At 36.4% G+C, this 17349-nt stretch overlaps 1 protein-coding gene across 2 annotated transcripts in view; it reads right to left on the bottom strand.

The window, feature by feature from the left end:
• The window catches only part of FLVCR2 (FLVCR choline and putative heme transporter 2), a 46122-nt gene that overhangs the window by 8111 nt on the left and 20662 nt on the right, over nucleotides 1–17349 (bottom strand). For both annotated transcript variants that reach the window (XM_026712064.2, XM_026712056.2), the window contains exons 2-8: nucleotides 16638–16779; nucleotides 15762–15902; nucleotides 6399–6466; nucleotides 5073–5176; nucleotides 1984–2094; nucleotides 1510–1615; nucleotides 959–1070 (exon numbers count right to left, since the gene is read on the bottom strand). In XM_026712064.2, coding sequence (XP_026567849.1) covers nucleotides 959–1070; nucleotides 1510–1615; nucleotides 1984–2094; nucleotides 5073–5176; nucleotides 6399–6466; nucleotides 15762–15902; nucleotides 16638–16779 — 784 coding nt within the window. The remainder of the gene's footprint in view (nucleotides 1–958; nucleotides 1071–1509; nucleotides 1616–1983; nucleotides 2095–5072; nucleotides 5177–6398; nucleotides 6467–15761; nucleotides 15903–16637; nucleotides 16780–17349) is intronic.

The raw sequence follows: 17349 nt of genomic DNA, 5'->3' as shown, positions 1-17349 counted from the left end.
GTCAATTACAAATACCCTGCTGTTGGAGACTAAAAAATAGAAAACAACAAGTGTAAACATATTGGGTGCTAACTAGGGAACATGCAGTCTAATATCTGAACCACTTCTGGTTCAGAGGAATGACTTATAGAAAATTACAGATCACTCCTCTAGCAGTTGGATCAGTGTGCTTCAGAGAAGAAGCAGAATTGCTAGTCACATAGTGACTCCATTCCTGGACAGGTTTGAGAATATGGCTGCCACAACCAAAATATCATTTTTTTTACTCTAATTGCACCACAAAAGGGCACAGGTGTAAGTTCAAACAGGAGGAGGTGAACATATAGCCTTTACACATATTACTTAAAGGATTTGTCCATAGTATACTAGCACTTTGAATTGTGGTTACGAAAAAAGTGGAAATTTTGCAAAAGTTATAATATGCTCTAAATTTGCACTAGCTTGCCCAAAAAGCTACTCTATCAGCTATATTTTACAACACTTTGAGTTTCCATCTACTCTTCAAGGGCAATTTCAAATAGAGTGTATTACTGTAATTTAATGCGACAGTGACCAAAGTAGAGGACAGTTGCCAAATCTCCTCCAGCAATCCCTTCTTAAACAGGAATTCTTTTAATCCTCAAAAGCCCTTATATGACCATGAGTGGATAAAGCATTACAACACACTCTATTTAGCCTTTTGGCTGGTGATTTCTTCAGAAAGGGATTTCAATTAGAACCCTTGTGGGCAACAGGTTTTAACAGATCCATGTCTTCAATTAAGCAATGACAGAAGGGATATCAACTTTATTCCTGACTTCTAATTGTAAACCAGACAAATTTTGGCAGAGGCCTATTTCTTCTAGAGACACTAACAGTTCACTATTAAGGTAGTTGCTGACCATGTTCAGTTTATAGGCAAAAATGATCCACATATCCTGCAGAAACAAGTAAGAAAACATTTGAAGAGTGTAGTTACCAGTGATAATAGCACCAATGAACAGGAAGACGCAAAGGAAGATGTTCCCAGCTTTAGTCCCAAAGTTATCAATGATCTGTCCTTGGCTAATGGTGAAAATTATTCCAAAAACCTAGCACAAGATAACAGAGATATTAAAGAAGAATTGAACAAGATACAGTTGTTCACCAGTTCTAAAATCTTTTGCCTATTTCTGATGTTCTCAACAGTAATAAAAAACACTATCAACTCACTATCTCACCCCACATGACTTCTAGTGTCTGACTATAAATGAGGTCAGAATTATTAGAACATTTCATATTTTGACAACTTATAGAATTATATTTAGTAAAATGCATCAGATGTATTTAATTATATTACTGTAAAAGAGAAGTATAATTTTTGTCATCTTCAAACTTCTTTGGAAAGCAATAGTAGTCAATTTTAGAGAGACTATGCTGTGTAACAGAACATGATGGAACATTTTGATTTATCAACAGGTGGTGCTATATTCCTGCAGAACAGCAAAGCTGGACCTAGAAATGTCTCTTTGCTACATTTCTCAAACTAACCTGTGCGGAAACATTAAGAAGGCCTGACGATGTTCCTTCAGATTCTGGATATGTTAACTCTGCTGCAAATTCAAAGCCCAGAGGTAGGTAACCCGTCATGAAAAAGCTGTCAGAATAGATATAGGAAACACTTCAGCTTCAGCACTTATGTAATGTCATGCCCTGGGTGTTTTAAAGAGATGATGCTACTCCAAGTTCATTTTTCTTAGATCTCAAAAGCCTAAATCCACTTGCTTCCCAATACATGGGAAGGGTCATGGGAAGGGTCATTCTAGAATCCTCATTTAACAGAAACAAGAAAACCTGCAATGGCTACCATGTACATCTCATTGTTCTCCTTGGGAGAAGAGGGTTATTGGTAGCTTCGCTTTCTTTCTTACACACTGCAGAGCAAGTGGAGACTATCTTAGGGGCACAGAAAGTAGCAAAACACTTTCACAGAGAAAAGTAACCCAAAGGGAGATGTGAACTTACCCGAGTACGCCAGCTGTTATAAAGACCACCCAGATATGACCTAGATCCAGGGTAAACGTATAAACAACCAGACCCACAAATGACATGATGTAAACAACCAGAGTTGTCTGTCTATAACAAACAAAAGCATTTTCAGAATGTATTTATTCAAATTTATCACCCCCAACTCCAGAACAATGAATTCGTTGTTCCAACTTGCAATAAACACAAATATATACATACATTTTGAAAGATTTATGTGTCATCCCAGTCATTAACTCTGGACCGCTTTTTATCTATTTTCTATTATCATTTATTGAAAGTCTAACCTGACTAAAATTAAATAGAGAAATCAAATTAGACTTAATAGTGCTGGAAAATTTCTTCATTCTTTACAAATATAGTATTGTATCAGAAGGTGAACTTTCACCATGTTCCTTGTTCTACCTGGCCTTGTTTTTGTAGTCTTTGCATTAAATTCTGAATAATCAGGAAGCTGACATGCTATAAAGCAAAACAGCAGCAACTAGCATTATTTTTATTTACAAGAATTCTGTGGACATAGTTTCAACAGGCATTCTTAGTAAATAAAATGATGGACGGATTAAACCATTTTGTATGTTTTGTATGCACATATATCCAGACAAAATGAAAAGCTGAAAGGCTAACAATACCCTCACAACTCTGGCATTTGAAAAATGGGACTTTTTACATGCATCTTGTCAGTTGACTGATCTCAGTAAGTCTTTCCAGAATAGTCTTTTTGTAATAACTCAATGTTTCCAACAATCCCAAAATGTTGTCTTTGCCCAGAGTATGCCTACTGAGGCATTGAGGAAAGCAAGTTTTGTCCCATTTCTTTTTCTTTCCTTAAATTTCTTATATTTCTGTAAACTTCAGGATTCTCTTCAACAAAACAATATTTCCTATTCTCTTGCAGTTATCTCACTGTAGTTGCATTCTTGTTGATATTAATCAGTTGAGTTAACTTTTAGAGATGTTAAACGTTACATCACAGTGGGTGACCTAGCCTTATCTCAAAGAAGCAAAACATATATTTCAATGGGAATCCACTGAGAAATTCTAGATTGTAAACTTGAAGTTGAAAAAATGTCCCAGAGAGAATGCAGTAATAAAGCGCTTGCATATTAAGGAAAATAAAACATCAAGGATTTGTCCACATAGTAATCAGAAATCTGCTTTCGGCCGATTTTGGAACAAATTTTCATTTAAGGGTAAGTACACAATTTATAGGGTCAAATAAACAGGCACATTAGGCCGGAAGCATACATAGTTCAATTATTAAAGTTCTTCTCAGATTTCTGGGGAAGCAATGACAGACTGAGGATTTCACTTTTAGCTGTGGGAAAAACTGGGGTTTGTATATTAAGAACCTTCAGAACATTTCATTATATTGTGATTTTCCTTCAACCTGCAGCAAAACAAGCTTTATGTAAATTTAAAACATACAGGTTTTTAAATACTTATTAACAATGTTAAGATTTTGAGTTTAAATGTAAAAACTGTCTGCCTGGAATGTGCCAGATCAGGGCTTCCCAACCCCCAGGCTGCAGACTGGTACCAGTCCATGGCCTGTTAGAAACTAGGCCGCGCAAGTGGCAGCTGAATGAGAGAAATTTCATCTGTGCATGCACAGGTTCTAGGCTGTATGCAGGATAATCCCTTCCCGGTATGTGGAAAAATTATCTTCCACAGAATCAGTCCCTGGTTCCAAAAAGGCTGGGAAGAACATAAGAGGAGAATTTGAAAGCTGGTTACTAGAGCCAGTCAGAAAGAAGTAAATATTATAATTAAAGGAAAAGGTTTGTTAATACTGAATGGAAACATTATTTTAACTGTTTCAGAATGCAAGTATATTTGACAACAATGTACCTAGAACTTTCACTTTAGACTGTCTGATGTACTAAAATCGGCTTAAAATAAAGTGAGAGAAAAGGGTATAACTAAAACTCAGGGCGTTTTGAATATGGATTCAAAATTAACAGAATACAAGAATGATACTGTTAAGGACATAATACAGGAGCTACAAATGAAACCAGCTGACACAAATAATAAATCAGAAAAGCATCTTGGATATGTGGATTTTAGCTCAAAAAAGTAACAGTTTTCTTATGCTGTATTTACAAAAGAGATGTGTTATGAAGGAATTCTTGAGAAAAGATTAAGAGGGAAAGAAAATAAATCAGCTTTTGGGACATTAGATAAAAGGAATAAATATTAGGACTTTTAAAAGTAAAACAAAGGTTTACAAACTTGGCTAATTCAAACATGGATAAAATATATGTGATTTTTATTCCTGAAAGCTTTAATGGATTTTTCTTGGTAGAATTCAATCATGAAGCATTAAAGATTTTTTATAAAGATATGGGAAGAAGTTTTGTTGCAATTTTATAGAAAGTGATAAAGTATGGTATTAAAATTGAGAGCAGATGAAGACTAGAAATTAATTTGTGAGATATCATGTAAAAGGATTAAAGATTATCTTTTTAAATATATTGTTGTTTCTGCCAGCTCCTGATGCAATTTTTCTCAATTAAGTTTGAATGATGATGGTTTAAAAAATTTAACATATTGGACAATTTTTTTTCTTTGCATCTTTAGAGCAAATGACAAGGTATTATGTAGAAGAAGAAAAAGATGAAATTGTTACTTGTTTAAAGATTTTATATACATAGTTATTATACAGTATATACATTATATAATTACTTGTTTAAAGATGATGTAAAAACAACTGCTCTAAACTTTGTAGAGAAAATAACATTTTTTAATTCTAAAGTTAATCATATCCTTCATTGGTAAGGATTTTGAATGAAAAAAATTGTGTCTTAAGCCAAGATTTTAGGTACCCATTTTATTTAATTCCTTATTCCTAATTCTTTGAAAATTTGGGCTCCACTCACTCTGGTAATACCACTATATCAATATCCTCATCTCCTACAGCCCCCAAACTGAGTGGCAAAAAATTAAAGCGTAGCCCCAGAACAAAAAATGTTGCTGACTCCTTCACTATACCCTGATCTACTCACTGAAAAAGCCTACCTCTTCTTCAAAGAAGCAGAGAGAGGAAAGAGGTACAACAAAGCACTTACTTATATGTTTTGGTCCTGTCCAACCAGATGCCAGAAATCAATGCTCCAAACATGCCAGCCACTATAATGGTGAGACCAATTCGACCAGCATTCAGATTCTCTCCCTGAAGCAAAACATATATGCATACGTCATCAGGGTTTTTGAAAAAGAGAAGTGGAAAGAATCAGGATAAAATTGCCACAGTGCTACAATATAGTGCAGCTTTTCCCAGCTTGATCACTCTTCAGATATGTTGCCTTCAACTCTCAGAGTTCTCAGTAAAGTTCCACCCGGCTAGAAAATTCTAAAGGGCCCAAGTCTATACATCAGGTAGAATGTTAGAGCACAGTCTTTGGGACCTGAGCCACATCCCAGACAGATATTAACATACTCTTAGTCTAGCTATGGTGTTCAGACCGAATGGGTTTTATAGCAGGGGTCTCCAACCTTGGCCACTTTAAGACTTGTGGACTTCAACTCTCAGAGTTCCTCACCCAGAAGCTGAGAGAAACTGGGAGTTGAAGTCCACAAGTCTTAAAGTTGCCAAGGTTGGAGACCTCTGTTTTATAGAATTGTTAACCAGATGAAATGGGGGGGGATAGCACAGCCTGTGAAATGTGGCAGTTTCATAAATTTTGATTTAACAGACTTCAGCTGACCTGGTTATCTATCTATATACATTATACATTCCTGGATATGTGTAAAATCCTATCTGCCATTCTATGCATATCTAAAATTATAACATATAAAATAAATATATTCCTGTTTCACACATGCATAACATATATAAACTATGGAAAATATGCATTTGTAAAATATATTACTGGCTTAACGCATATTCCACTTAAATTAACACTATTTTCCCCCATTAGTCCATTTAATCAGGGTTTTCTTGTACAAGTGCGTTTTCCTTGCCTTCCCCTCACGACTTCAAATTTAGCTCTTGATTTTTTTCAAAGACAAAATATCCAACAGCAGAATCTGAAATCAAAAAGGGAGAAGCTGGCTGGCCAAAAGATAACAGTAGAAATGAGAAGGTTTAAATATTGCCTGCTATTGCTCTTCCTCTTGCTGGACTTTAAGACAGTATCTGCAGTTTTCACTGAAGATTTAAACAGAATCTTGTTCTAATCCAATCAGAATCCAAATTGGCTTTACAACCATTTCTCTTCCATTTCAGATAACATAGTTGAGATAGAGATTCATATAAAGAATCTTCTGTCATATTAGTTAAATATCAGATTGCTGCAAGGGAAGGAAGGAAGGAAAGAATACACCTTCACACAAAGTACTACTATTTTCGGTGTCAAATCAGAATGATGATATCTCAACAGAGAATTACTTACTGGATAATGCAGCATTACCATGCGATTTAGCAAAGTTGAGAGGGCATAAAAGCAACCTGTGTTTAAGCCTGAAAGATATAGAAATATTGAATTTACATCATGCTCTGAATTTTGCTATATGTTGCAGCCTAAGGAATGACCTCTTGAACATAGAATTTGTATATTCAGATGAAAAAAAAATATTATTTGCCCCAAACAATCTTGTGAATTTATTCCAGTATTGTGATTTTGGCATTTAATGGAAGCTTGATACATACATATGGTTTGCATCATCACTTCCATAACACTGGTACTCAGCTTCAGGAATGTGTGCACATACAAACTTTCCAGTAATTGTGGACTTGTGTTTATGAAAAAAAACAGGAATAATAATATTCAAGCACATGAATGGAATGGTGATTAGAAGACATCAAATGGGATATGCAGGAATCATTATTTCATTAAAGAGAAAGAAAAATCCCAGAGTGGGAGAAAAAATAAAAACCAAACAAGAAGATAATGAATCAAAGATTGCAAAATGGACTTCAATGTTATTTCAGCCTATGTCTTACATGAAATGGTATGTATAACTACATAGATATTTATGCTCCGTGTACGCTGAACACCTCAAATTCAGTTGCATTTTCATTGCAGCAAAAACATTTCATGTTCATACATTTTACTGATAAGACTAAGTTGAACTTTCAAACACAGAGATGAATCCAAAGAACTCACCTCACCCAAGTCATGTTCTCATCCTACGCTAAATAAATAAATAACCTCACCCAAGTTAACACAGCAGGGTCAAAAAGCAGATGCTAGTCACTGACCTCATCTGTTATCTGATTCCATGTGCCTTAACTAAGCACAATTTAAACTAATGTTGGACTAAAGCTTCTGTAGGCCCTAATTTGTTCTGCAAATATCTATTGTCCACCAATAGACCCATTTTGTATATGTGGAAAAAGGAGTGACATGATGGTTGAGCATATCAGCCCTGGAAAATATCCTATAGTTATGCTCAAATTTATGGCAGATATTATGTGACTTTCATGCAATGCAACTCAATTTTTAAAGTGGGGACTGTTTTTTGCTTGTTAGTATTTGTTATTGTTATTCTTTCAAGGCAATGGTATTAGGAAAATGAAGGCATGGGCAAAACAGCAGCCAAGGAAAAGAAGAAGAGAGATTTGGGCTATTGATGTACACATATTTACCTAACAATAAATTGTTTAAGTAAGCAAAAGGTTATGCTGAGAGACTATGATCCAATGCATAATTTCCTGAGAGTAAAGCCTTTTGAATTCAATCTTTGTCTCTCAGCAAGGTAGAAAAATGTAGGCAACCTTTCAGAAGGGCAACAGGAACACTTTACTTTGTTTGTACCCACATACAAATGGCATCCTTTTCAAAATAAGATTCAATATTCAAAATGAAGAGCTGATACTTTTTATACAAGGGAAGAAAACTGACCAAGTATAAATAATTCCAAACATAATGTCAGCATTGTAGATCTCTTCTGTTCCTGAATTCCCATTTATTGAATCACTGATTTCAAAGAAACAATAATAATGGAAGAAAAAGAAAGGTAGAGTGAATACAGCTAAATTCACTCAGAATGTTATCCATAACCTTGTTTCTCTGTTTTTGGCTTAACAAATTGTGCAAGTAAACCATGAGCATGTTATATGAATTCAGAAACAACTGCAGTTCACACAGCAAAAATTTGCAACTTCAAATGCTGTGTGAAGGAGATCAAAGGACACAATGAGAAAGGTACAGTATTGCCCTGAGGCCCTTTGGAATTCTGAAAGGCCCTGGATATTTGAAGTTTCAATAGAAGAATATATGTATAGCCCATGGGGGAATTGTGGAGTCCTTGGAACTCTCTGAGCTTGATTGTTCGCTTACAGGCATTTTATTAACCAAAAAGGTAACATCAGTGCAGAATATAAAGTTGTCAGTAAGGGTGGAAAATGTGGAGCTTTCAATTCTGGGTAGAGTTAGATTCCCAGTAGATGTCAAGACAACTGAAATCTTCCATTTATCACCCCAGTATGCCTGTCTGGGAGACAGATCCTGATGCAGAAAAACCTCCTCCGTATCTTCTCCCTTTCAATCTATAATAAATTCACATGATGGAATCATGTGTTTCTTTCTCTTTTTCTTCTTACCCAAACACTTCCAACATGATTTCCATCCTCCAATTCCTAAATTTCTGCAAGTTTCTTTTACATACAGCCAACATCCTACCCTTGTCCTGAATTTGTTCCTTTTTAAATAAACTGTAGTCTTCCAGTTTTATATGCTGATCATGAATATCATTCCCAAAAATCCAGTGATGCTCAGAAAGTAATATTTGTCTTCCTGAATTATGAATACTAGTTCTCTCATTTGTTATGACAGATTAGGAATACTATTTATGAATATGAGTTCTCTCCCATTTGTCTCTCATACTTTGTGTATTGGTATACGGTATTAAGTGTATCACCTCCTGGTCTATTATATTTTTCCAAATCTCGAAGTCCCTACCCTGCTATTCTGCTTCTCCTTTTATGTTCTGCTTTCTTGACCCCAGTCCTTGGCTTCATATTTGGTTCTGGGTTTTTGCCACCCTATTTCTTTTGTTGTAGTTTAATGGTCTCCTGATGAGACTAGCAAAGTGTCTGGCAAACATTTTCTTCCTAGTCTTTATAAGATATAGCCTATATCTTTTCAGAAATCCTTCATGAAGATAGCTAATGCATTGTCATACAATCCAAGTCATTTTCAGCAATGCTATCTATAGAGGCAAATGCTAACTCCTGGAATCCTATTTTATCTTCCACTGTGGCCTTCAATTAGAATTGATAAGTTACATTATTCTCATATTTTCATTAGCCAAGGCCTCATCATCTCTGAAAATCTTTTAAAGGTCTCATCTGACTGTGCCATCTGTCTCACATAAATCAAGAACGAAAGGATACAATGTCAGTGGCTGGAATATTTTTGGTAATTTCTCTGTCACATCCACAATACAGAGTTTCTCTCAGCACAGAGCTACCTACCAAGCAACTCATGGGTTCTTCAGTCTATTATGGTCCAAATGTTATTCCACTATGTTCTATATCAAGTTTTGTTCAGATGATTATGGATCAGGCTCTAGAGCAGGCCTGTTAAACTGGCGGCCTGAGGGCCAGATATGTCATGTGCAGGTCATGCCCAACCTGGCTTCACAAAGGCAAAAAATGATGCGATATATCACAATCTGGGCCATGATGTGATTAAGTTTGACACCCATGCTCTAGAGCAGGGGTGTCAAATTCACGGCACACAAGTCAGATGTGTCACGTGCTGGCCCCGCCTCCACTTGGTTTAGCGAAGGGGGAGAAAGTCCTGATATGTCACGTGACACCACCATGATGACGTGAGTTTGACATTCCTGCCCTAGAGGTACCAGTTAGGAATCCTTGTGCTCTCTGAGCTTGGTTGCTTTGTTGTAGACGTTTTATTATCCACACTAGGTAACATCATCTGTGTAGTAAGGAATGGAGTTTGTTCTCAATTTATATTCTAGTAGCTTGCTCTGTCAGTGTTGGCAAGTTCTTTGGTTAGGCTGTTGGCTTGTTTGGTAGTTTCTTGATTGGGGCATTGTTTACTTATTGTGGGTTGGATGTTAACCTTGGAGTTAATCTTTGCTAATCTAGATGCTGCAGTGAGTTTGTGCTCATCTAAATAAAATTCTTACGCTGCTTCTCTTGTGGGAGGTTTGGTTTCTACTTTGGTAGTGGAACACTTGGTTGGTGTGGGTGGTATTTCTGTACAATTATGTTTCCAGTTTGCATTGTGGTTTCTGTTGATTAAGAAACCACAATGCCCAAGAAAGGTAGTGAATTGTTGTTTTCTTCTTCTCTGGTAAACTGGATTCCTTTTAAAATGTTATTGTTTTGTGGGTGTTCTCTAATTGGTCCTTTTTTATTATGTGAAGGTGTCATCTGTGTATCTGATCCATATTTTGGGTTGTATTTGTCGAAGTACCATGGCTTCTAAACATTGCATAATGACCTCCACTATAAATCCTGAAGGCAGTGGTCCCATAGAGACCACTTTAATTTGTTGGTAAGTTTGTCCATCAAATTGGAAGTATGTGGTTAGGCATACTTATGAGATCCATAATCCTGGGTGTTTCAATACCCACACTGACAGAGCAAGCCATTAGAATATAAACTGAAAGTAAACCCCATTCTTTATGATGTTACCTAGTTTGGGTAATGAAACATCTGCAAAAAAAAAAAAAAAAAAGCTCACAGAGACTCAAGGACCCCTCATTTCAACTGTGAGCTATACATATTCTCCTTTATTGATACCAGTCTTGAACATTTTTAGCACTGAATGCAACCTGATATTTATATTTCTTGCTCCCACAAGTTTGCCTCTTTGAAAGGGAGTTTTTCTGGTTCTAGATGTTCTCTTTGTTTATGTACTCTCCTGGAATTTAGGGTGCCCTGCCAAAAATCATCTCTTTTCCTAGCACTGTAATGTAGAAATTCTTTATTCACCTCCCACTTTCTTTTCCAATCAGAAGCTTATGTAGTTTGGGTCATCAAACAACCACTGAATACCACAATCACCGTGCAGATCACAATATTTCTCTCACTGACCATCTTATTTAAAACTTCCCCCAACCAAATTCCCCAGCCAAACTCCTGTGCAAATTTCTAATAACTTCCTGCTTGTAAACTCCCAGAAACTGCCTCTGGGAGAGGATTGGCTGAGACTGGAAGAATTATAGAATTAAAGAATTATTATAAGGGCAAAAGAGCATCTAATCCAGAATAAAGCAGAATAAAGTTTGAATGTGCTGTGATAAAATTCTTGTTCTAGCAATTGTCTCATAGGGTTGGCTGATGTTCAGTTTGTTATCAATGATCTCAAGTAAATCCTTCTCAGTTGTTACAATTCCAAGTCAAGAATCCCATTTTATATATGTAGCCTACATTTTTCCTTCCTACATAGCAATAGCACTAGCACTTAGACTTATATACCGCTTTATGGTGTTTTACAGCCCTCTCTAAGTGGTTTACAGAGTCAGCATATTTCCCCCAACAATTTGGGTCCTAATTTTACCCATCTCGGAAGGATAGAAGGCTGAGTCAACCTTGAGCCTGGTGGGATTTGAACTGCCAAATTGTAGGTAGCTGGCTGTAGAAGTAGCTTGCAGTACTGCACTCTAACCACTGCGCCAGAGGTCATATACATGTAATATCTTCCATTTTTTCCTCTTCAAGGACACCTCATTCCTCTCAAACCAATCTTCCAACTTGTCCAGATTAGTTTGCAATGTTGTTCTGTTTTCCTGGGTGTTAGCCGTTTCTCCCAATTTTGAATCAACTCCACATTTCTTAATTATAACCTTTATTACATGTTTTTTCATGTTCTTTTCTGTTTTGGTTCAGTATTAATTCAGCATTAGCACTTTAGCAGCCTATTTTTTACTTACAAATAAAGTAAAAAGTTTTCTTTGTCTGTGAGAAAATATTTCTGTGAATCTGATAGACTTTTCCCAGGTTACTGCCCTTACATCTAAGGATTTACTTAAAACTAAGTATCATTCCTAATGTTTTGTTGTGTTTCATTTTTCATATAATCAGAAAGAAACAAATGTGTTAACAGAAATACAGCTCAAGCATCCCCAAGGCGTGGTACAATATATTAGATTCCTAAAGAGAACTCCCAAGAAGCCTTTAAAACTGCTCACAATTCAGATTTATTATCTAACCTTTACCAGTGAATTAATGACCATGGCTACAGCAATTGTTTCCAAATCTTTATACCAGAAATCATGATCAATCCTCATCTGTTATTCTATAAAAATATAGCTTACTCTTTATGCCAAATAAAATAATGGTATCATCTCATTGAGCTAGTTTGGTGTAATGGTTAAAACATTAGGCTAGAAACTGGGAGATCATGAGTTCTAGTCCTACCTTGGGCACAAAGGTGATTTTGAGCCAGTTACTCTTCGTCAGTCCTAGAGGTAAACTACTTTCAAAGTCTTGCCTGTGAGTACATTGCCAACAGAACTGAAGGGACCAGTCCAGACAGGTAACAGGAATCAAAACTCACTGGAAGGCATTAAAAATATCCAAATAACTGTCTCAAAAATTGCATCTGCATAACCAGTTTAATACTGTATGCCCTCAATGGAGAGCCAGTTTGGTATAGTAGTTAAAGCATCAGATACTGGGATATTGTGAGTTCTAGTCTAGCTGAGTGACTTTGGGCTTGTCTATCAGCCTAGGAAAGGAGGCAATGGCAAACCATTTCTGATTAATCTTGCCAAGAAAGCAGCAGGGACTTGACATAGGAGTCAATGCAGTTTTAAAGGTGCATGTGAGAACACATAGACAGTCAACATTTGACTGTGATGCTGCTCAGTATGGGGAATAAATTTTTTTTTTCAAAGGCTCAGTGGAATGGACTGCTCTTTTGGCAATGTTCATGAGGGATCTGAATTTTGAAGAATTATTCATTGTCAATAGGGTTATTGCGTGAAAACACAATTCAGCTTTTTCAATTTCCCTTTAAAAGCTGCAAAACTGAGAAGTGTAGAACTTCAAGAAGGCAATAAAGATGTAGGAATTATTCAAAGTTTACTGCAGGCAAAGGGTGGAAAGGACCAAGTTCAGATGACATGACAGGAAGTTTTTAATATTGTTATATGTACTTGAAAAGCCTCTGGTATTCAGTCTCTTTGATCAAACAACAGAATGATAAGGCAAGCAGAGAGCTGACAGTACACATTCCTAGAAGCCATCTTATACAGTGAGACAACCAAAAGATTTGCCCTTTGCACTGTTTCTCTCTTTTTTAAAAACAAAACTGAGAGGGAGAAAAAACATTGAGGCAAATGACCCAGAGAAATGAGCAGAAATTGGGGACTTATAACATCCTTTGCCATTCTTTGTGCTGATAGAGCCTATAAATATGCTTTTTATATTTTCAGGACTAATAGGGAACAACATTCTCTTTGTTTCTAGATATTAAATAGAACCTTAACACTAACAAATGTGTTCAGTCTACTATCATCAGCTTCAGATCCCAAAGGTGCTTCTTTCAAGAGGCAAGTGGACTTTCTGGTTTTTCTTTGAAAACATTTCAGTTCTCATCCAGGAAGCTTCTTCAGCTCTGAAGAAGTTGAAGCTTCCTGGATGAGAAATGAAACATCTTCAAAGAAAAACCGGAAAGTCCACTTGCCTCTTGAAAAAGCACCATTGGAACAACCATGACCTGGATGACTGAGAATCTCCATAGACAAGACATCAAGCTTGAGATTTACTCTGAATTGCAGACTTTGTTACTGAAGGATCTGGCCTGAATTTTGGATTTTGGTGCTCTTTACTGGTCCTCTGCTGTTGTTGGTTTGAACATCTTAGTTGTTGAAGACTTCTGGAGAACTTGAAAGCTTTCATATTGCTTTGGATCATTATGATATTAAAATATAGATTTTGCTATATAACAGTGTCAATTACACGAAGCAATAATCATAACTACAAGTATCAATATATGCAGAAATATGCAGAAACCCAACTGCCAACAGTTATCAAAATTGGAGTTAGCATATTCAATTTGCAAAAATTCGGATTACTAGATGGGAACATTAAGTTAAAAGAAATACCCATTCACTTCCTACTCACTATCAGACAAGCGTCACTATCAGACAAATCCAATATACTGACTGCAGCTTTATGCGCTTAGATGTATCAAATATCAAATCTGTTGCAATTTTGAATGCCACATACTCATCTTATTCCTGAATTTCCTGTTTTCAGACCAAATATCAGTAGAAACAATCTAAATGATAAGGAAACAGAAAAAAACTTTCCTAGGGACATAACTAGGAATTCTGGGACAAACATCCTTCCATTATCATGATTGGAAAGCTGTCAAACATCCTAAAGCATTCTAGATGGCAAACAGGATTTGGTTTTGTTCTCACAGTTGCTATTTTAAAATAGAGAGCTATAAAACTTTCTACAGATTTAACAGTAAAAGATGTTTTAAACTTTATGATCATAAAACGATATAACAAGCAAAAGATAAGAAAACAAGGATTAGCATTGATTGTATTTTCCTTTCCTCTCAGTAAAAAGGAATAATGATTTTAAAAATGATTTTTAAAAAGGAGCAGCAATGGGAAGAATAACATTTTTAAGTGATAAAGAATGGGGAAAAAACCAAAAGTACACAGTGGAGAGAGATCAGAAATAGAAAGAATAGAAAGAGCCAATAATTAAGTCTAAAGACAAAGAAACAAGATGAGTTGAAAGAAGATATTTAACAACTATTAATATAAATGAAGAAGAGTAGGAAATTGTTGAAAGGAATCAGAAGCAAGTAAAATGACATATAAATATCACTCATTTTAATAAACAAAATAAGCCACCAGAATACATCCAAATCAGTATACTTAGTGCATTTTATCTATACAATAAAATTTCTCCCTTTCCAAACTGAAATGAAATACAATATAAACACTCATTTGGATGTAACTTAGGTTTTTTTTAATGAAGGAGTAGTTCCAGAGGTGGTATTCAGCCAGTTCTGACCCGTTCTAGAGAACCAGTAGTGGAAATTTTGAGTAGTTCAGAGAACCAGCAAATACCACCTCTGACTGGCCCCGCCCCCATCTATTCTCTGCCTCCCAAATCCAAGCTGATTGGCTGGGTCTTCTTTGGTTGCCCTGCACAGGAGAACAGAGCTGGAAAGCAGGTTAGTGGGGTGGGGAGGGAATGGGATTTTGCAGTAACCTTCCCCCAGGAGTGGGGAAGGAATGGTGATTTTACATTATCCTTCCTGTCATGTCCACCAAGCCACGCCCACCAAGCCAAACAATGCCCACCAAGCCAAGCCCACAGAACCGGTAGTAAAAAAAAATTGAATCCCATCACTGAGTAGTTCCCATGTGCAGTTGTGAAAATGTGATGTTATTGTACATGAATATTTAAAGCTAAAGTAATACTATTTAACTGCATCTGTGAACATTGAAAAGCTATCTGAAAAAATGACTTAATAAAGACAACTGCTCTCCCACAGAGGAAGGAGAAGAAAAAAGCTAAATACCTGATCATATTTGAGGAACTGAATTGTCTCCTCTTCAAATTAACAAATTAAGAGTAGATCGCCTTGGTAAAATTGATGCTTTGATATGCAAGTGTTTAGAGTAATTTTCATATAATTATATCTTTAACTTCTTTTGAGAACAAATACATTTGTTTAAGGAACTTCCTATCTGGGAACTGTTTAACCTCTTATTTGTAAACTAAGATGCTGGCAGGTAGATGAAATAACACAAACATGAAAAAAGTGGAACATTATATGATTCTTCCAGTCAAGAGATCTTACCATAAGTGACTATCAACAGCACAAAGTTAACATTAGAAAATAAGCGGACTATGGATTTCAGATAGGAATATTTATCTGGAGCTTCTGCCTGAATCACAGCCTGGGCTGGACTTGGAGGATATGGAGGCTTTTCTTGAAACACTAAAGAAAAAAAAAGGAAGAACCAGAAATGAGTAACTGCGGATTAAAATAAATTAAAATAAAAGGCAACTGAAAATAAAGTATAAGCACTCAACCATTTTAACTCAAGATCATGGTTGTCCCAAAGGTGCTTTTTCACGAGGCAACTGGACTTTCTGGATTTTTTTGGGGAAGACATTTTGCTTCTCATCCAAGAAGCTTCTTCAGCTCTGACAGGATAGTTGAGAATGGAAGGAATTACATTCCTTGCAAACTGCTGGTCATTTGCATCCTTTTAGAGGGTCGTTGAAGCACTTGGAAGTTTATCTGTGTCCTCAAGGTACTCACCACTACTCAGGAAAGCCCAGCTGCCTCCTGAAAAAGCACCTTTGGGATTGGCATACTATAGTACAGTATTTAGCAGCCCACAGTTTAGACTCAAGAGATTGACTGTTTCCAAAAAAGAAAAAAAATCTGGTCCTCATTCTTCTCCACCAGATTTTTGTTCTATTGGGCATCTGTTGTGTTCATGTGCCCATTCTGAAGTCAATCCTTTGTACAATTTGGCACTTAATGAAGACTTTTTAAAGGCATCATTGTCCTTCCCAACAATCACTCTAACTCTCTTATCTCATTTCTGGTTTCTCTCAAGATATGTATAACTCCCAGTCTGGAACTGATACTCCAGTAATTCAGCACCCACTTTAGCTGCTCCCTATACCCAATCTTCAACTACATTTATTTATTTTTACTTACCAAAGACAACTAAGATGAAAAGTGCTGTTGCCACAGCCGCTGTGATAAAAAACATGATGCCAATATAGTAAGCCAGCTCCTCCTTCTTTTTCAAATCGGGAACCAGAACAGGGGGGAGGAGGAAACCAGCTGCAATGCCAAGCTAAACAAAAATAAATAAATAAATACAAATAATATATCACTTCTTAAATATGCAAGTGCCTTAATAGAATACCTAACAGGTTTTCAAATGATATTGCGTAATATTTTAACAACAGTTGTAGGAAAATTTCATTGTGATATTCCCCCTAATCTTTCTAATAATAACATCAATACATTTTGTATAATTTTGAATTTTACTAGTATCACTGTATTTATGGAAACTTATATTTATATCCAGGGGTGGGATCTGACAGGGTTAATTACCGGTTCGGTGATTTACGATGTGCTTCCCTGCACACTGCTTGTGTGTGTAAATCTTCGTCAGCTTGCTGCCTGGACAGCTGAGCAGCGCTGAGTGCAGGGAAGCAGCGTTTGAAAAAGCACTTTTTTCCTGCTTTTTCAATCACATCTGTGCCTTGCATGGCAGCTGAGATTGAAAAAGCAGGAAATAAAGGTCAGGTAAGAGCCCAGGTGGGCAGGTGGGCCAAAACAGCAGCAGACATAGAACCGGTTCTATGTCTGCTGCTCTTCAGAGCTACCAGTTCTACAGAGCTGGACAGAACTGGTAGAA

This window comes from Pseudonaja textilis, chromosome 1, assembly GCF_049901715.1.
Source record: "Pseudonaja textilis isolate UNSWEBS1 chromosome 1, rPseTex1.2, whole genome shotgun sequence".
Lineage (NCBI taxonomy): Eukaryota > Metazoa > Chordata > Lepidosauria > Squamata > Elapidae > Pseudonaja > Pseudonaja textilis.
Note: the sequence above shows the minus strand (reverse complement) of the source record. Positions and strands in the feature narration are given on the sequence as shown.